General features: G+C 45.8%; 8 protein-coding genes across 8 annotated transcripts; 5 read left to right on the top strand and 3 right to left on the bottom strand.

The window, feature by feature from the left end:
* Window positions 1-94: 94 nt before the first annotated feature.
* On the top strand, window positions 95-991 carry GLAREA_07962 (uncharacterized protein; the record flags this gene model as incomplete). Its single annotated transcript, XM_008090009.1, has 1 exon — window positions 95-991. One exon carries the CDS (start codon window positions 95-97, stop codon window positions 989-991), a length of 897 nt encoding a protein of 298 aa, XP_008088200.1.
* A 752-nt stretch (window positions 992-1,743) lies between these two features.
* GLAREA_07961 (uncharacterized protein) lies at window positions 1,744-2,712 on the top strand (the record flags this gene model as incomplete). Its single annotated transcript, XM_008090008.1, has 1 exon — window positions 1,744-2,712. One exon carries the CDS (start codon window positions 1,744-1,746, stop codon window positions 2,710-2,712), a length of 969 nt encoding a protein of 322 aa, XP_008088199.1.
* A 1,035-nt stretch (window positions 2,713-3,747) lies between these two features.
* GLAREA_07960 (uncharacterized protein) lies at window positions 3,748-7,021 on the top strand (the record flags this gene model as incomplete). The annotated part of the gene is made up of 2 exons (XM_008090007.1): window positions 3,748-6,059; window positions 6,106-7,021. 2 exons carry the CDS (start codon window positions 3,748-3,750, stop codon window positions 7,019-7,021), a joined length of 3,228 nt encoding a protein of 1,075 aa, XP_008088198.1.
* Window positions 7,022-7,431: 410 nt separating this feature from the next.
* Window positions 7,432-8,530, top strand: GLAREA_07959 (Protein kinase-like (PK-like); the record flags this gene model as incomplete). The annotated part of the gene is made up of 4 exons (XM_008090006.1): window positions 7,432-7,526; window positions 7,578-7,867; window positions 7,929-8,140; window positions 8,192-8,530. The coding sequence occupies 4 exons, from the start codon at window positions 7,432-7,434 to the stop codon at window positions 8,528-8,530; spliced, it is 936 nt and encodes a 311-aa protein (XP_008088197.1).
* A 765-nt stretch (window positions 8,531-9,295) lies between these two features.
* Window positions 9,296-9,898, bottom strand: GLAREA_07958 (uncharacterized protein; the record flags this gene model as incomplete). Its single annotated transcript, XM_008090005.1, has 1 exon — window positions 9,296-9,898. The coding sequence occupies one exon, from the start codon at window positions 9,896-9,898 to the stop codon at window positions 9,296-9,298; it is 603 nt and encodes a 200-aa protein (XP_008088196.1).
* A 472-nt stretch (window positions 9,899-10,370) lies between these two features.
* GLAREA_07957 (P-loop containing nucleoside triphosphate hydrolase) lies at window positions 10,371-13,976 on the bottom strand (the record flags this gene model as incomplete). Its single annotated transcript, XM_008090004.1, has 4 exons — window positions 10,371-11,149; window positions 11,200-11,643; window positions 11,697-13,167; window positions 13,254-13,976. 4 exons carry the CDS (start codon window positions 13,974-13,976, stop codon window positions 10,371-10,373), a joined length of 3,417 nt encoding a protein of 1,138 aa, XP_008088195.1.
* An 842-nt stretch (window positions 13,977-14,818) lies between these two features.
* GLAREA_07956 (uncharacterized protein) lies at window positions 14,819-17,025 on the top strand (the record flags this gene model as incomplete). The annotated part of the gene is made up of 6 exons (XM_008090003.1): window positions 14,819-14,967; window positions 15,027-15,351; window positions 15,418-15,778; window positions 15,831-15,968; window positions 16,024-16,074; window positions 16,133-17,025. The coding sequence occupies 6 exons, from the start codon at window positions 14,819-14,821 to the stop codon at window positions 17,023-17,025; spliced, it is 1,917 nt and encodes a 638-aa protein (XP_008088194.1).
* A 517-nt stretch (window positions 17,026-17,542) lies between these two features.
* On the bottom strand, window positions 17,543-19,502 carry GLAREA_07955 (uncharacterized protein; the record flags this gene model as incomplete). Its single annotated transcript, XM_008090002.1, has 2 exons — window positions 17,543-18,140; window positions 18,382-19,502. 2 exons carry the CDS (start codon window positions 19,500-19,502, stop codon window positions 17,543-17,545), a joined length of 1,719 nt encoding a protein of 572 aa, XP_008088193.1.
* Window positions 19,503-19,595: the final 93 nt, after the last annotated feature.

Raw genomic sequence — 19,595 nt, 5'->3', positions numbered from 1 at the left:
GCTTGATAAAAAGAAAAGTTCTGCTATTCTTCAACATGTTACTCACTAATAAATATTGGTACATATACCGGCGATATCATTCATTCCGAGTAGCATGCATATCTCAATCCCAATAATAGCAATTTGGCTCGAGTTTTTTCTCGTCAACAGTTCTCCACAACCCCCACAGCCCTCACCACCACCTTCATACTCTTTTATACCTAACTCGAAGGGATTCTTACCATTCTCTCTATTTCTTCCTCGCATCTTCATCGACCACACTTGCAGCGAAGCGCAGAAGATCTTATTGCAGCAAGCCTGGGACGAGGCGCAACTACTCGCAAAAGCACAAACGGGATTTCTCGAAGGTTACGACTACGGTGCTGTGCATCAAATCTATCTCGGTGACGAGTGGAACGCATTGGCTACTTCTCACGAGCGGCTGGCAAGAACTAGGTCAACGGCTATTTTCGCTAACTTCAACCGCCTCAAAATGCTGTTTGAGGGCCCCGTCTCTACTGATGAATTTATTTATTGGTACTGTGAGGACTCTGATACAAAATGCCGCCCTGGTCAGATTTCTGGTGTAACTAGCAATGCCTTCGAGAGTCGGACCAGCGCTTACCATAACGCGCATACAACGATATGGTGTTCGGAATTTTTCAACATCGGGACACTCAAAGATCAAACTGACTTTTACTTCGAAAGCGAGTCCAATCATACGATTATAGACAATTTCGACATAAACCGTGGGACTATCATGCTCCACGAGATATGGAAGTATGAGCATCTAGTCTGCCACCCGCGTACACACCCAGAAAAGCTTTTTATTCAGGAGGATCGTGCGGATCAGATTTGGGACCTGGCAAGTCATGAAGGTACGAAATCAGCATATGTAACTGCTGATTCGTATACTATGGATGCTCTCGCTGTGTATCTCCAACAACTATTTAGCAGTGCAATTCCAGCTGTACCTAGGTCTCAGGCACCTGGACCTCAGGCTCCTCAATGAATAAAGATAGTCAAAATGTCTTAATTATCAATCATCTCATAAAATAGTTGACTCCTTATAAGTAACTGTTAGAAACTTGGCGATACCGTTGTTGTAACTACAATTCTTATAAAGGTACCGATACTTTCCAAACCATATTAAGAATTGGGGTCAAAGCCGGTATATGTAGATAGCTCATATTTTATCTCATCGCTTGTATAATTTACGACCAATAATTATAGCCCTGACTCATTATTCATTCCATCGAATCATATCCTAATCAAGACTATAATCAAGAGGTTTGGACACCATCGAGCTCAGATATCAGGTGTATGGAAGAAGAGACGAGTGAATGATACAAGTGAATCTTTTCCCATGGCAAGAATTCATAGGCAGGTATCCATCTTGATGTATCGTGGAAAATACTTGCATCTGTGCGTCAATTGGATCATAGTGGTGAATGTTGGTTGTCGATTTTAGGCTCGGGGTTTGCAGAATTTATGTCTCTTATAGGTAGTACTTCATTTATAATATGAAATGGGTTTACTTCAAGCCTGAATGAGCAACATATCCTGAATTTCGGCGAAACTAGAGATGGTGTTTATTTGTTAACAATAAATATGCTCTTTAAAGGTTTAGTATCTCATTTTACTGTTCATTACTTCAAAGTAGCTATCCTGATATTTACTACTTCTGCTACTCCTACTCTCTATGAGTAGCATATCCTAGCCGTGTCACCATATCTCAACGGCATGCGTATCTTGCTATCATTAATGGCGACATGGTTCGTTCTCGCAGTCGCTGATCAGAGGGATTACAATCGAAGAGGCTTCGTACCAATATCGGACCGTATGCCGCATATTTTTGTGAACCCTAGCTGCACCGACTTAAAGCGAATCATCCTGAAACAGGCATGGGAGCAGGCAGGATGGCTTGCAAAGGCCCAAACAGCAAACAAAACTGGGTACCCGTATTATCAGGCGCATAAGTTTTATCTGGGCACAGAATGGAACTCAACCGCTGACAGAATGTCGAGGTGGCGGAGTAGGTTTATCCGTAAGAACTTAGAGCGGCTTGGGGACCTGTTTTCCGCTAAAGTAGATAAACACGAGGTAATCTACTGGTATTGCGAAGACGAGCAATCGAAATGTGCTCCGGGACAGGTCTCAGGGATGACTAGTAACAAACGCGAGGGTATAAGTTTCCCAAAGAACTCGCACACGACAATTCGGTGTCCGGACTTCTTCTCCCTGCTTACCGTTGCAAACTTCCACGGCCGTGCGGATTTTGAGTACAACGTTATGGAAAATTATGAGGTCAATAATTTTGCCGTGGTGATGCTCCACGAAGTCTGGAAATACGCAGATCTGGTGTCCTATCCGGCCATAAAAGAAGATCAGCAGTACATACAAGAGGGTCGTACCGAGAAAATCTGGTCTTTGGCTAGAAACGAGAATACAGAGGTAGCCTTTGTGACCGCGGACTCATATGTCATGGATGCACTCGCTATCTTTATACATCAAGGACTCAGAACGAGTATACCGCCCGCACCTAGGAGAATTGTTGCTGGCCCGTTGCCTGCTTATATATCGGTCGAGGTACCACCGCCTGCTTACAGCGATACACCACCAGATTACTGGGATGCAGTACGGGGACTGGGTGATCCAAGTTTGGCAGGGCAGCTAACTGCAATTCGGCCGTTGTCTACTCCACCGCCTGAGACTACGGATACAAGTCAATAGACATTAGAAGGAGCCGAAATCAGTACTAAAAGGATGGCTGTCACTTGGAACGTAGGGAGGTGGCGTCAATGACTTACAACAGCATGATGGATTTCAAATGGCCTACAAAGCTTCAGGGAAGTGATGGCGAGTGAGGATATATATGCTGGAAAGCAACTTCGATTACTTCGATTGCAAATTGGGAGAGTAAATTCTTGGAGTTTCTCGTGACTCTAGGGTGGTATGATTAGCAGCTAGCAAAGGCACTAGCGAAGTGTTCTTCTCAGACAGCCGGCATATGTTTATAACAAGGGGATTTGTGTGCAGTAATTTACAAATGATTTATAGATAATAAAAGCAACCTTTGTTAATCAACATCAATACGGTGAATTGAAGATCCAAAGGAGGTCAATATCGTGATAGAATCAGCACATAACAGGATTTCGGACTTACCGGCACGGTTCAAAGAGCGAGGAGAAGAAGCTGCGCAACAGAACGAAGATCTCTCGTAATCTCGCGATCAGATAAGACGGATCTACCCCACTATAATGCGGGTGATTGACAAAAGACCAGGAAAAGCGTGATGCAGAGGTGCATTGCATTGGCTTTGGATGCAGGAGTGGGGAGATGAAGAACCGCGGCTATGAAGGGAGAGAAAAACGAAGAATATTGATACCAATATCTAGCTTAATCCAAAGGATTTGAGTATCTTTTGAAATAGCTCGTTGAAGCTTGGTATAAACACAAGTACGCCCCCAGCACGCTAAATGGGTTGTCGCGTTTCAATGGATTTCCTTGGTGTTCCTTGTGTTCTAGACACCTGCAACCCAAATACGACTTATCGCGGCTGTTAAATTAGATCAGATAGAAGACAAGATTTTCTTTTTCTGCACACTATTCTGCTAGCACCGTACACTAGCCATCTGTCACCCCTACAGATTCCGTTCAAAGCAGGAATAAAATACACCAAGCGGGGCCGCCAGCCCACCACCAGCCCAGAGCTTGCCCTGCGCTTGCGCCTGATTCATCGAGTCACCATCGCACCATCCACTGGATATGCTCCAAACAGAATCCTCTGCCAGTCAACCACGCATATCCGCAGATGGCGCCCGACGTCTCCGCCCCGTTGATGCGACCCGAATTGGTATAGAAGCGCAGTCGGCCATTCCATTGCGATCGTTCGACTCCTCGACACCACATCGTCCCCCACGTTCACCGCCGCAAAGAACTGACTCAAACCCACGACACGAGACGACCTCAACCCCCACCTCTCTCTCGACCTCCCACCGACCAGACAGCTTCAATCGAGCAGCAGACCTTCACGGTCCTACATCTCCAAGCCAGCTTCAAGACGAGTTCCAACACCATGCCGCATGGCAGAACGAGCAGACGTCGTTTATAACCCCGCTGAAATCATTGTGGGGGCTGATGTCGAAGGCACCTCTTCTGTTGCGCTCCTCACCCGGGTTTGGCACAGGGTCATATGGAGCGGCCCCGATAGGAGTCTCGACGGAGAATAGCGATGAGGATGAATATGAAGAGATACGGAGGCGGGACAAACGGCGGAAGAAGAGCTCGGGGTTGAGAAATGCGCTCAGCACAGGGACTTTGTCTAGCAACCAAGGCACATCAGACTCGGATGTATCGCGCAGGAGATCTCGACGAAGAGCGTCACGGACGAGCAGGAAGAGTTCTGCAAAGACGGAGGACACCCCGATTGATCCGGTGGAGGACATAGGGCTGGGAAGCAGATACAGCTCGGGAGGGATACCAATACCCACGACGAAAGACCCAATCCAAGATGGCAGTCCGTTCAATGACAGCGAGGAGTCGTACTCTGGCAGTGGCTCCGAGGAAGCCGTGACGGACGAACCTCTGTTCGACGAGGAGGACCCTCCCGATAATTCTCCCTACGCCCAAGTACGAGCTTCCGTATCCGCCGTAGACAACACAACTCTGTCCATAAATACCCCCCGCATGTGGATTCTGTCCATACTCTTCGCTATCCTCGGATCCTCCACCAACCTTTTCTTTTCTCTTCGATACCCGAGCGTTTCCATTACACCAGTTATCGCACTTTTGCTAGTACATCCTTTAGGTCTGCTTTGGGACCGAATACTTAAACGACGAGATGATCCACAAGAAGAATTTATAGACGGCTTACGAAGTACACGCGCGTCAGACGATGAGATTTCAGAGAACGATACACAAGATAATATAAACAATAATTCTGCCGGGCCAGGAACCACGCGAAAGTTCCGGTTGTGGCTATCACAAGGGAGATGGAACGAGAAGGAGCATAGCTGTGTCTATATCAGCAGCAACATTTCTTTCGGATTTGCATTTGCAACAGACGTCATTGTAGAGCAGACGAAATTTTACAACCAAGAAGTCAGTATCACATACCAGCTTCTGCTGATTCTCTCTACTCAGATCCTAGGATATACATTTGCGGGATTATGTCGAAGATTTTTGGTCAGACCAGGAGGAATGATTTGGCCGGGAACACTCATGTCAGCGGCCATGTTCACTACATTACACAAGGAGGAGAATAAAATTGCGAATGGCTGGAAGATTACTAGATGGAGATTCTTCTTTATTGTCTGGCTTTCCGCTTTCGCCTTCTACTTCCTCCCTGGACTTCTTTTTCCAGCACTGAGCTATTTCAGCGTCATCACATGGATCTGGCCAAAGAGCGTTGTGGTTGCAAATCTTTTTGGTGTAGCATCAGGTCTCGGGCTCTTCCCCGTGACTTTCGACTGGGCGCAGATCGCATATATCGGCTCACCACTCCTCACACCTTTCTGGGCTGCAATGAACGTGGTTGGAGGTCTGGTTATTGTCATGTGGATTGTGGCGCCCATCGCATATTACTACAACGTTTTCTATTCCTCGTATATGCCCATTTTATCCTCTTCTGTATTCGATAACACCGGAAATATCTACGATGTCAGCAAGATTTTGACCAAAGATTTCGTTTTTGACAAGGAAGCATATCACAATTACAGTCGGGTATATCTACCAATTACCTATGTTCTAAGCTATGGACTGCAATTTGCGGGACTCGCGTCATTGCTCACACATACCGCCTGCTGGAATGGCAAAGATATCTGGAGACAGTGGAAAACTTCTATGAAGGAAGTGGAGGGAGAATCAAAATCGACATACCAGCCAATCAGTTCAAATGGAGGAGCCCAAGCATCCAATCGACAGAGGAGAAGATCACGATCCGATTCTGGCATGGATAATTTGATGAGCCAGGAAGACGTGCATAATCGCTTGATGAGGAGATACAAAGACGCGCCATTGTGGTGGTACCTGGTCACTTTTGTTAGTATGACTGGGGTTGGCATGTTTGTTGTCGAATAGTAAGTCTTACCTTTGTTTGGAATTGCTTGTTCTAATCATGTTTAGCTATCCCGTCTATCTTCCCTGGTATGGCCTCCTCCTCGCTCTCGGGATTTGTGCTGTCCTTTTCATCCCAATTGGTATTGTCATGGCCATCACCAATCAGCACAGCAGCATCTACCTGATCTGCCAGCTTATCTGCGGCGCCGTGTTCCCTGGTCGACCTGTCGCAAATATGGTGTTCGTGACATACGGCTACATCTCATCCGCACAAGGAATCAAATTCTCTGCCGACCTAAAATTAGGACACTACATGAAGATCCCACCTCGCATCCTCTTCAGCGTTCAAATGGTTGCCACAATCGTCTCCTCAATCACCCAGATCGGCGTCCTAAACTGGATGTTTGCCAACGTCCCCAATATCTGTACCCCCCAAGCTATCAACGGCTTTGTCTGCCCTCTCGCCCGCGTCCACTTCAACGGCAGCATCCTCTGGGGTGTCGTCGGCCCCAAAGAATTCTTCGGCACCAACGCCACCTACCATATCCTCGTCTACGCCTTTCCTTTTGGCGCCATCGCCCCTATCCTCCTCTGGCTCGTTGCACGCAACAAAAAAGGCCATAAACGCCTCCACATCCTCCGTAAAATCAACCTCCCCGTCCTCTTCGGCAGTCTCTCCTGGATCCCACCTGCTACAGGCCTTAATTTCTCCGTCTGGGCCCTCGTGTGTTTCCTCTTTAATTATGTTATCCGGAGGCGCGCGGAGCCGTGGTGGGCGAAATACACCATGACTCTGAGCGCGGCGCTGGATTCTGGACTTGCATTTGGTTTGGTCGTGGTGTTCTTCGGGTTTGTCTACCCCGGCTTCATGGACGGGTTTAAATGGTGGGGCACGGAGATTTATAAGAAGGGGTGCGATTGGAATGCTTGTCCTTATAAGGTTGTGGCGAATGGGAGTCATTTTGGTCCGGATTCTTGGTGAGATTTATGTGTGGGTAGATAGAATGTGAGTTCGAGGCACTTTTTGAAAGATATGGGTACATTGGGTGTTGGAGCATTGCATTTGCTGGAGTTTTAAGGGTGGGGTATATATCGTATATATTTAATGTATGTGCATTCAAACACTGAGCGTGGTCTTACAGCTCTCTACGACTGTGATACGTGGGATACTTCTCGAAAGACTTGTGTGGAAATGAAAGTGGCTTCGAGCGGGTTCATGTCCAGTAGGACAATTAACTGGCTCAAATAAGTGATGCAAACTCTTTCTCGGTCTCTCGCGTCAGCATTGTTGAGCGTAAGAACAAATCTACATCAAAGCAAAAGTAAACGGGCCGGCCCACTCGAAACACTCAGAACAACATTGACCTTAGCTATGACGGCACTGCTATACAAATGGCCTCTCGCTTCCGTCTTGGTCAACTCATCAAAGGAAAAGCGAACACCTACACGATCACCAAACCACTTCACGAGTGCATTTGGCTCGCAACGTATTTACCCATCCCTAAAGTATCACTGAACTACACTAACTATCATCTTAGAAGTAGCCAGAATGAACAGCCCGTCATCATCAAAAGCGTGAGGCATTTTCGACTTCAAAATAAACGTGACATTCTTCAACGCTTTCAAAGCAGGACTTCTGCGCTTCGTCCTCTTATTGATGAGATTCAAGATCAGAGTGTTCCTCCTGCTATAGTGCTAAAGTATTTGGATGACGATCTAATGCGAGCGTCTGCTGCTAAAAGGCTTACCACGCTTGAGATTAAGCAGGTAGCGAAGAGGGTGTTGGAAGCTTTGAATGTGTTACATGAGGATGGGTTTGTGCATACCGGTATGACGTTTTATCTCTGTGGAATATGCCTAAGAAATTTTACTAACGTATGTCTTCTCAGACATCAAGATCGACAACGTATTAGTAAACTACGGCAAAGGCGCTTCGCGATTTACAGACGTTGAATTGGCGGATTGCGGTAATACCGTTCATATTTCCTCGCCGTTCGCAAACGATTGCGATGTCATCGGCGCACCCGTATGGAGGAGTCCCGAAGCGCAACTTCAAATAAGCTGGGGTACACCTACTGACATCTGGTCACTAAGGACCTTGGTATGCTGATCCCTTCTATCCTCTTTGTATACGCTAGCTCAAACCCACCAGCTCATAACTTTAATATACGGCGACTCCTGGTTCATATTCAGACCCGACGTCCCCGCTGACCACGAAGCTTACGACCTGAAGATCCTCATGCGCCACCATCAATTCTTCGGTCCTTTTCCGCTGTCGTATCAGGATATTGCGGATGATGAGGCTATTCGTATTATTATGTATGTTATGCGAAGCGTGCCGCCGGAGAAAATGAGGCCTTTTGCAAGTGCGGCTGAGAGTGAGATAGCGAAGGAGGATAAAGTGTTTATACTTAGGATTATGAGGCTGGATCCGAGGGATAGACCGACGGCGGGGGAGTTGTTGGGGGATGAATGGTTTAAGCAAGTTTAAAGCAAGATGATCAAGATGATTTAATATATGGACAATGCGACAAAGCAGTAGGGAGATTGTTTCGCTAGACCCATGGTCTTGAGCATTGAACTGTACAACGATCACTGTCGAGAAATTATACTGGAATATCTTGGCGCGTTAATTTCATTCCCTTTCATCTCTTCTACCCTAACTATCAACACATTGTGTTCATATAAGGACAACCTACAACACAACCCTATCCATGAACAGGTCAATATTGACGGTTAGGGCACCCCATTCACGAGTGACGAATGAGGTCGCTATTCCTCAATAACCCTACGTTTGACAGCCCGAAGGACTAGCATCGAGATCGTCTTGTGAAGGAACGATGGATTTATGAATCGTCCGGGGTTCTGAAATAATCTATGTTCGTCGTTGTGAGGGAAGACAGGTGTGATGCTGCGATGTGATGTGCTGACGGGCGATGAAATATGAGAATGACTTATGGATTCATATCTGAAGAGTGATTGAAAACGTTCTTTGGTATGTCAAACGGGTGTTTTAAATCTGATTCAGTCTTCTTTTTTGCCCCGAATAGAGATGATCGTTCCCGGTCGATAAGAATTCTGATTTGGTAGAAGTGTTGAGAGAAAAGGCATCTTTTTTGACCTTGGAAGGAATATATTCGACTAACAATTCGAGTAGTTGATATTAACAGGAGTGGAAAAGACTAGGCAACCCGGAGAGCTAGATTTTATCCTTCTCAAAAGCTTACGTGAGGTCCATATCGTGGAAGTCTGAGTTCTATTCATACGAAGGTATAATGGGAGGATCTGGTTCGCTAAAGACCTTGACTGTAAAAGCAAAGGCCGTGGGATTCGCAAGTGAGGCGTTTTGAATCTTTTGGTTAAATCGCTGGGCGGCAAGGCGGTATGCCATCCATTGGCACTGGAGTCCTTCATTTGTGAGAGGCTTTTGACCTTCTTGTTCCGGTCTTTCGTGACTTTTGGAGTCTTGACTTCTAAACTTGCAGGTAGGCACCAAAAGAGGCTGGAAGAGTGTGAGATATTCATGGTGGATAACTGATTCTTTGGTGAGATCGTCGACAACCGAGGGTGAGGGTGCATGGTATGATTCCAGTGGCTTTTTTCCGACAGGAGAGGTGCGCGTAAGCCAGTTTTCATCAGTCTGACACGAAAGGTGAGGCTGTTGATATCTTTTGACAAGTGATCCAAGAGTCTTTGGAGGCGTGAGTGTTTGAGAAGGCTTGAGTCGTTGTACGATACGGCTTTGAAGAGGTGCGGGTGGTGCGTGCTGGACTTTTGTGACACAAGAAACGAAGAAATTAAATCCAGCAGGCTCTTGTGTAACTAGGACCCCCTCAGAGGCTTGAGATGCAGTCGACATCCGAGTCTTTTGAGTGCGGATCTCTATTTGTACAGGATTTCCCTTTGAGAAGAGCTCCCAGGAAGCATGTCACACTTGTGCTTCTTGGATATCCTCGCTCTTGTTGTGCTTCAATTTTGTCGTACCATACAATTATTGAATAATCCCCAAAATTTTATAACCTATTCCAATCAACAAACGATTAGCGTAGAAGGTCCATGATGAAGTCTCTAAAGCAGACTTTTTGTCGTTTCAAGAATTCTATATATAGCCTAAATGTATTTTCTAGGGGTAGGGTGTCAATGAAGTTAATAGTAGTATATTAAGAGCTTACCGAACCTACTTACACTACTTATAAGCTATTGTAAATTGATTTAAGTCAAAGTCTATTATTTGATTCAGTATAATTTAGCAAACATAAGTAATAGCTCTAGACAATATTCAAAATAACAAACCCCCTAGCTAATAAGCGAAAAGATAGAAACGTAAGTCTCTAGTCGTCGGATTCGCTTTCGCTCTCTTCCGTTCTTCCCTTATATTTACGAGGGTTAGACTCGTCGCTTTCTGAGCCACTGCTACTTTCCTCTTTCCTCGTTTTCTTACCCTTCTTTCCCTTCTTCGATCCACTAAAGTCTGCCACGTTGATCCCTGTCGGTCTTTCCCTCTCCCTCCTTGCCTTTTTCTTTCGAATCTCTTTTTTTTCCCTCTCCTCCGAATCATCATCATCCCAATTATCGGCACGCTCTCCAACGTCCAAAGCCCTGTCTGCTTCCGTTGAACCACCGAGTGTCCTATTCAAGTATTTGTCGAAGTCGCGCGAGGCTTTGGAAACTTTAATGAAATGTTTGTCATTGAGCACAACTTCTTTACTTTCGCCTTTGAATTCTTTCAACTGCCACTGTGCGAGCGCAATCGCGGTTTGAAAAGCTGTTGTCTTTGAATCAGCATAAGTTTGTGCTTGAGAATAGGGGACCATACCGTTGCGGATCTGTCGACCATTCCAGAATCCCGAATCTTCTTCATTGGACGTTTTCCAATGATCATCAGCAAAACTCAAAATCTTTCTCTCGTCAACTTTCAAGCCCAGTTCTTCCTTTTTCTCAACCGTCCTGTCTAAATTCATTTGCCACACCTTTTTGGTGGATTTTTCGCTAAGTCTAGGATACCAGAGGCTCATATGAATCCTGGACTTGAAAGCCTCGTCAAATGTGCCGACTCGATTGGTGGTCAAGAACAAAATACCAGCATAGTACTCGAGTACCCGAAGGAAAACTATATTTGTCAATAATGGAGCACTCATCGGGACTGGGAGTCGAGCCTACCTGACACAAGGGCATTCCTGCGGAGATCGGTCTTGCTTCGTTTGGCAAGAAAAACGTCGGCCTCATCGAGAAGAAGAACACACCCCCAGCGATGCGCCATTTGGAAACAGAGATCAAGGTTTCTCTCAACCTCATTTGCGGTCTCGCCAATGTCTCCACAAGTTATGGGAAACAGAGGCCTCCCAGTATGCTCGGCTACACACTCTGCAGTTGAGGTTTTTCCAACGCCAGGAGCTCCATGGAGAAGAATGATAAGGCCTTTGCCTTTCCCTCGGACTAAGTCGACATTATAACGGGCATCTTCCGCGGCATTCATATCGGGTTTCTTGAAATGGGTTTCGACTAAGGCTCGTACAAGCGATCTATAGCCTTTTGGAAGAACCAACCTCTCAAAGTTTTTCTCATCGCGTCTAACAGGGGAGATATGATCAATGTGGAGCCGAGCTATATGTATTAGCAATCAGACCGCCATAAACGTTGGAAGTCGAAATTCTTACCCCACTTGCGACTCCTGAGTACGAAGCCAAAAATCCTATGCGACAATAGCATCATATCTTCTGGGCAAAAATCTTTGGCTTTGATCGCTGGACCCTTGAGTAGCGAAGTGCCCAGAACAAAGTCCTTGCTACGCTTCTGGTCGTCTGACTGATCATTCAGTACGGGAGCGTAGCAAAAGATACAATCCCTAAAGACACAATTCTCGTTCTTTGGATCCATCTCCCTTTCATCGGTTTTCGTCGGGCTGTCAAGTCCAAGTCTTGGTATCCATGCGCTACCCTTTGGCTGTTGTGGTTCTGCCACACGTGAAGCCATGTCGAAATCCACGATAACTTGGCTATCTATTTGCTCAGGTGGATCATCCAGACTAAGACCGTCGTATTCTCTATGCACTACATGATCAAGAGAGCACAGCTCCAAGAACTTCTTTCCCCTGGTTGCTAGTGTTGACTTCAGGCCATCTTCTTTTATAAGGAAGTTGGTGGGGAAGACTGGTTGGGACCTTACGTTCTGAATGTCATCAAATTTCTTGATGTAGAAGGTGGTCTGGACCGGCCCGAAAAATGTACCGTTGAAGTCAAACTGATAGCAGTCCACGGCCAAGGGACTGTATTTCTCGGCCTGAAATAGACTCCTGAAGTTTGTGATTGCCTTTTCTGCAGTTAATAGATCATCTCTGTTTCCCTCCGAATCCGACTTCAGTTTGTCGTTCAACAATCTTCGGCCGCCAGTCACAGAGAAGACCCGCAGCATTCTTGACTGATCCTCAGAGGTCACCACGTATTGACCCGGCTCAAACATGTAGGCCAGATCATCGAAGCCAACTTCTTCTCTATCCCCGCTCTTCAACTCTTTGCGCACCTTAATGACTGAGGCTAGTTCATTGTCCAAGAGGCTGATAACGGCATTCCATTCTTGAACGAGAAGTCGCGCTTCGAACAATGCGGCATTTTTCTCCCATAGTTCTTTTTCTTCCTCCTTCGCAGCCTCAGTAAGCGCAGCTCTGAATATGTCATGTTCGCCCTCCGAGAGCTTTGATGATGCTTGCTTGCGCGATAGATTACAAGCGTACATCAGACATGCGATGTCCTGAGGATTCAGGTCCTCTTCTCCCGAGAGAACTCTTGTGTCAAAGCCGTCAACAACTGGAATCATACAGGATGGCTGTTTAAATGTTTCAGTGGCTGACTTGACACCGTCTTCTGGCTGGGAGGTCGCTTCGTCTGTAATCGAATTGCCAATAGAACGCTTCGCCTCCTCTTCCACTCTCACACTCGGATTTTCTGCCATTAATGGTATATCCACCCCTGACATTTTCGATGTCAAATTGGTCTTGGTGACCGGGTAGTCTTGTGTATCTGCCTCAGCTTCAAGCTTCTCGAGACGTTCTATCAATGTCTGCGTATGTGCCCGAATCTTATCCTCACAAAGGACAAATGGTTTGAAAGGTGCTACTACCTCTCTGTACGCCTTGAGAATACGAAAACCTGTCAGTTCACTGATGTGCATTCTGAGAAGTCTGGACTGTATCTTGACCCGAGTAGGGCGTTTTTCACCAAGGGAGTGACAACCTTCTGAATAGTCGGTTGGTTTGAGAGTTTGCGCTTTTTCCAAATATCTGCAGCACTTTGATGCGCCAGTGTATCGTCAGGCTCACCGTAAAGAACTTCGATTGCATGTGTGTGTGGCGCTGCTGCATATTCTGACCATGCTGCTCGACGAGTCGCAGGAATCAAACGGGGAGGCAACAACTTCCTATCCGCTGCTATTGACTCATCTGAATCGTTTGTCTTGTTCCCGTCCTCATCTTTGATGTTCTTCAATTCCCGAACCTCACTCTCAAGGGCTTGCATCCGATCCTCCATCAATCTAGTATATTGCATGATTTGGAGGACTTGTTTCGGTGCCTTTTTGACTCGCTCACCCAAAGGTTTGCCTTTATTTACCATACGTGCGTAACTGGCCGCTAGCCTCTCCGCCTCTGGTTCGCTCAGATCATCAACATCGACATCGTCCACATTTTCAGAGGCTTGCACTCTAGACTCTCTCTCTGAGATCTCGTCTGCAACGTCCTTTGCGTCCACTAACTTTGAAACTGCTTCAGTACTCTGATCATAAGTGCTGGCTCTGTCGGTGTTGGTCATGATCGAGGTCATAGAGGTCGTGGCGGTGACTGCCTCGAATTCACTTCTTGCTGAAGATGCTCCAGAAGTCGTGACATCACTCGTTAACACTTGTTCGTCTAGAAACTGTACTTTTGGTTCGTCTGACGATTCCATGACCGAGAATTCCCGAACGTGATGCGGCGCAATCAGACTCAAGAGGTTGTAATAGGGTTGCAATTTGTGTCAATCCGGCGAAAGCAGCACGCTAACAACAGCAATTTTGCACTTCTGGGTCTTGCGCTATGGAAATGAATTGGAGTTTGAGGTGGTGTCTTAATCGAAAGGATGGGAAAAGAGAGGAACTCTATGAAGTGAGGCTCTGAAGGATCTTGGGGGTTAAATTCGGCCCCTCACCTTCTGAGGTACAACTGGCGAAGTGCAGGAGCGAGGTGCAGTGCAACCACCCATAAATCAGCAGAAATAAATGAAGTCCCACAAAACCGGCCGTTTACATCTGGCATTGACATAAAATTCGCCCTCTTGAGGTGGTATCAAGTAAGAGGGGTAAATTGGGCCAACGGCAGTGGATTGATAAGGGCTCATGGGAGTACAATGGCTTACAGGTCTAGAAGAACCTGTCTCTGAGAGGCAGCTTCTCACCGAAGGGCGCTCGACGGATTGGACCATAATAAGTGTACTTTCCTCATCCACACTGAAAGGTGAAAATATTGTATGAGGGCTTGATAATTCAGTCTCAATAGCCAGGGATGTTCAAGGCTTTACTGCTGTTGAGACATTTATTCTCAATTTCAAGGTGGGGGCTTCATTGCTGATTCAGACATCACAGCCTCGTCGCGCGACAACAAAGACACAACGTGGAAAAGGTATTCAAAATCACATCCGATGATCTTTCTCAGCCTTATTTTGATGTGTGAAGTTTCCCGATGACGATCCTCTTCACTTGATGAGAACACCTGCAAGAGCCACGCACATTTGAATCAACGATGATGACCGCTATGGCAGCATCATTAAAAGACTCAGCAATCGTGGCTCGGGATGGTGTCGAGGCCAAAGTGGATGGAGTGATTCTAGCTCCAATCATCAACACAGAGGTTATTTTTGACGAGGACCAGAAGCTTTACGTTAAGATGGAGGGAAAATTACCGTACGTGTTATAGACCCTCCTACTGCTCTCGCTATCGTGGCTTAAGGTCCATCTCCTAGTCCTGGCAATGTGTACGGGGTTGTGGAGAAAGAGAAAACATTTCTCTTAAGAGCGATGCAGGATTTTGAATCCAAAGCGAAAGGCTCCACCGATGTAGATAATAATCCCAAGAAGTATCAAGACTGGAAGGAAGTCGAAAAGATAATGAGAGACGCAGAAAAGAACTACGCTGAAAGGCACAAAAACAAGCCCATGATGAGAGGTATCGTACAATTCTTCGACAACGTGGGAGATAGTGGAGCGACTTTTCAAGCCTGGCTCTCTCTTTTGCCCACTGGCGAGTACTCATCAATTATATGTGGAGCCTTCAAACTCGTGATTAAGGTATGACCTCTCCATCGCTTTAACGTTGATGCGACCCTTGAGGTGAATGCAACTGATCAGATTTAGTCATGCATTCGGTTGACTACGATCAGAGATCTGATCTTATCGAGTCTTGGAAAGATTCCCCAAGCTTTACAGACAGCCAAACAGTATCTGGAGATGCGCAATCTGTACAAGTCAGCAGAGCTGCATATAGAGTTCTCCAGGTTATACAAGGCTATTCTCGAGGTCTTCCAACATATCCTGGAGTGGATGTCGAAGAGTAGCATGAGGCATGCGGTAAAAGCATTTTTGAAGCAGGATGATTATGAGAAGGAGCTAGAGGATAAGTTAACCCGCGTCTGGGATCAAGCCGCTGCAGTTCGCCAACAGGCAGAAATATGTTCTCAGTTTCTCATAGGAGATATTCATCAAAACTTAGAAATACGTGAGTACCACTAGAACCGCAGGCGACATAGACTGACTAATTGTTTGTGTAGAGACTCATAACTTGGCCGGTGTCAGAGTGACGATCGAAGGTGTCAAGACCGACGTAGAGGACATTGGCAAGGTTTTAGTCAAGAGTCAAGCTCGAATAGAAGATAGACTTAATGCCTTTTTTCATCTCTTCCAAGACAGTAGGAATTAAGAGATATTTTGTACCCATCAAGTAGCAGGACTAACATCGAGTAGTGGCAAAGGATCTGAAAAACACTCAAGTCGACATGCCGGTGGCCCCAAAGGGTAAACTCTACCCACGACTCCTTTTCACCGGCTGCAAAACTGCTAATATTATTTCTAGGTGCGAAATTAACGTCCGCAAAGTTGATACAAACTCTAGGCTGTTCCTCTAAGGTAATCAAGAAGGATGTGAATAAAGCAATCTTCGCCGGGAAATCCGCGGATAACATCTTCCAGGAACGAGCCCAAGCACTTATGAGCCACAATCGCTTGAAGAGTTGGATCACTAACGCAAGGTCTCAAGCTTTACTTGTCAATGGCAATGGAGGTCGTGAGAAGATCTCACCTATGTCACTTGCCTGTGGAATGCTTGCACGATCTTTGGATTCATTTGAAGGTGCTGTCCCTCTCGTCTTTTTCTGCGGGATGCACAGCGATGTCAATGAGGAGGAGGGTCCAGAATTGATGTTGGCATACTTGATTCATCAACTTCTGACTTCTTCCTCGACCTTCGATCTCGACTTCATTTTGATATCGCAAAAGAAGCAGGACATCATCGACCATGATATGGATACCCTGTGCTTCATCTTCGCTGGGCTCGTACAACAGTTGGCCAAGGACCAGATAGTTTTTTGCCTGATTGATGGGATAACATTCTGCGAGTATGGAAACAGAAAGGATAGTGCGCGCCAAGCTATTTCAACTATTGTCGATCTGGTCGAGGAGCATGACTGCGTTTTCAAACTCCTCGTTACCAGCTCCACCAGATCTCTTGTCGTTTACCGTCTCTTTTCGCAAGAGGACATTTTCAGCCTAAGAGCGGATTCAGTAGGGCGGTCAGATCAGGGACTAAATATCAGAAGTGCACTGGGGCAAAATTCGAGGAGTATGGCAAGCTTATCGAGCGAGCGACAAAAGAAGCTTCACCCCCAAGATGAATGGTCATTGTCGGATAGTGCTGGAGATGACGAGGATCAAGCTACAGCAAGCAGTGACATTTTTGAAGAGGATTAAATTTAAGAGATAGAAGAAGGCGATAATTCTTCTGGCTAAAGAGTTATGTAGCATAGACTACCTTTCTCACGTATCTATTATAGTAAAATTGAAAACTATACAACCTATTTACATAGAGTCTTCAAATGTCTCTTCTCTCTCTCCCGCTTAAAAAAGTGCTCGGAAATCTCTAAAGGAATAGCTATATACAAAATACGATAATTTTACAAAAAGTTGGGCAAAGTTTGGAAGGAGGTTAAGTAGGCGAGCGTTAATAAGACAACAACATTGCTCGTTATTTTCAGGATTTATACTTATATTAAAAGTGATATATAAAACAAACATTATGAGATCCACAAAACAAGAGGCGTCTGTGCAAGGTAATACTATATCTCCTACTACTCACTAATTTTCCCGGTCGTAGAACAAGACCACTATTCATTCTTCTGTAATTCCAAAGCTCTCAAGCTCGCCCACGTCTGTACAGAAGCTAACCCTAGCCCCGCCAAAGCTATTGTAAAAGCTGAAGCTCCAAGAATCACCGCTGCCCAAAAGGTGTACCAGGTATTGGAGTCCCGTTTATCACGCCAAGAGCAGCAAAGCCTCGTGGTTTTTGCTTCTCCATATATCCCATCAAATGTTCCAAACGTGGTTGGAGCTTGGGGAACCGCGAAAATGGCAAGCTTTTATCGGATTGGTCATATTCCTCATCCTCGGTCAGAAATTCGAGCAAGTGTCTGCAGTCTATTGGCAATTCACATCTCCGGTCATCGGTAGTCTTAAGAAGTGAACGGACGGTTTTTCTTTCACCACGTGCTTTCCGTTGTTGTGCAAAATACTTGGCTACCTTAGAACTGATATTTTCCCATTTCGACTTTGTTCTATTCACAGCAGCCTGATCTCTGATCCATGTACCAGACCGGTGCCAAGGAAGGATTGGATTGTGTTCTTCTAGTGGAACTAGCCACCATGGCAATGGCATGTCACACAGTTCCTCAAATGCTTCCGATGAACTCATTGAGAAGAGCCATCGATATGAAGCAAAAACTTCCTCTATGTGTGTGAGATCTGAAGTACGAGTGCGGTTAGGCAATTCTTCGTGATGGTCATTACAATCAAAACGTTGGCAGTATAGACTAAATCCTTCGTTAGCACTGAGTCGAAGTTTTGACCTGGATTTGAGAATGGGAAAACGATGGACTGACTGCCAACTTCTATTATTCAAAATGTGAGTAAAGAACCAGCACACGTAGACTGTCATGGTGTCAGAGTTGAACGTCAGATGCTCGCTCATATATTCCGTCCAGTCCACTTTTAGGCATCCAATCCCTCGCAGCATAGCGACTTTCATGTTACTAGGAATAAAAAAGTCACTACTTGGCGTGTAGGTCTTGTAGGCGTAGTGTTGCTGTGGTAAAGAGTCCCATAGCAGTGGAGTTGCGATTATAGACATCCTCAAAGTCAATCTGTGCAAGATAATCAGAAGAATGAAACATTGTACTGTAGAAATATGACCCTCTGTCTGTTCGCTGGGTACGTTCTGTTATCTCGGTTAAGATCGTTTTGGCATCACCGTCATTTCGACTCTCAACTAAATCTCTTTTGTTTCTGTCCCCCACACCTCGAGGAAGTTGGTGAGTGCTGTGACCGAAAAAAGTTCCATAGGGCACCAACCATTGACATCCTGGAGGAGAAAAGTTTTGGACGTCAGGTGTTTCTGGATGTTTGTTAGCCATCTTCATCGACTGAGCATAGTCTTCCTCCGCGTAACGGATAAAGTCGTCTTGGTGTTTGCCACACAAAATTTCCGGCGAGTGCACCATGGTCTCTAGTTCAATTCCCTTTTCTACATCGATGCTAAATGCATCCTGTATTGGAGTATCTTCCCTGGTCTTTCTTTTTGAATGAGGCTTTTGATCGAGTGATAATCCTCTCATCAGGATATGACAAAGTTGATTGTTTGTTTTAACAAGCTGCTCGACTAGGGGCAAGAGATTCTTCTGAACGAGTTTCCATTCGTTCTTACTACCGATGTGACCCCCCACGAAATCTGACATGTCACGTAAGTCTTCATTCTCAATCGTACTCCTAGAAGAATCTCTCGGAGGATAGTAGTCGTCCGTAGTCTCGCACTCGTGGTAGGCTTTGGAATTCTTCTTCGGGGGTATGGCAGGCAGACTTTTTACCGGCTCTGTTCTTTCAATGTACTCTCTGTCTGCGCGTCGTCTTATGCGATTTGCGTCATGCTGAGCTCGTAAGGTTTTCGCAGTGAGAGGGAGTTCTGCCTCATTCAATTTATTGGTGATGATCCTGGGAGGTGGAGATACATGTCTTGTATTAGACCTTAGAGCTCGTCGTTGATTACCCTCGCTTTGCACGCGTGGCATTCTTTCCATGACGTTGCCATATCGATTCATCTTGGTGATTGCTAAGTTCTTCTCGAAGAGTCGATATACAGGTCGAAGATGGAATAAATTGCGGTCATCGATGGGCAGCATTTTCTTTTTTGGAAGCTGAACACAAAAAAAATAGACCGACCAATAAGATACTCTTGCTGACAATTACATTCAGCACCATTTAATTAACCTTAT

Source organism: Glarea lozoyensis (assembly GCF_000409485.1).
Source record: "Glarea lozoyensis ATCC 20868 chromosome Unknown GLAREA9, whole genome shotgun sequence".
Taxonomy (NCBI): domain Eukaryota; kingdom Fungi; phylum Ascomycota; class Leotiomycetes; order Helotiales; family Helotiaceae; genus Glarea; species Glarea lozoyensis.
Note: the sequence above shows the minus strand (reverse complement) of the source record. Positions and strands in the feature narration are given on the sequence as shown.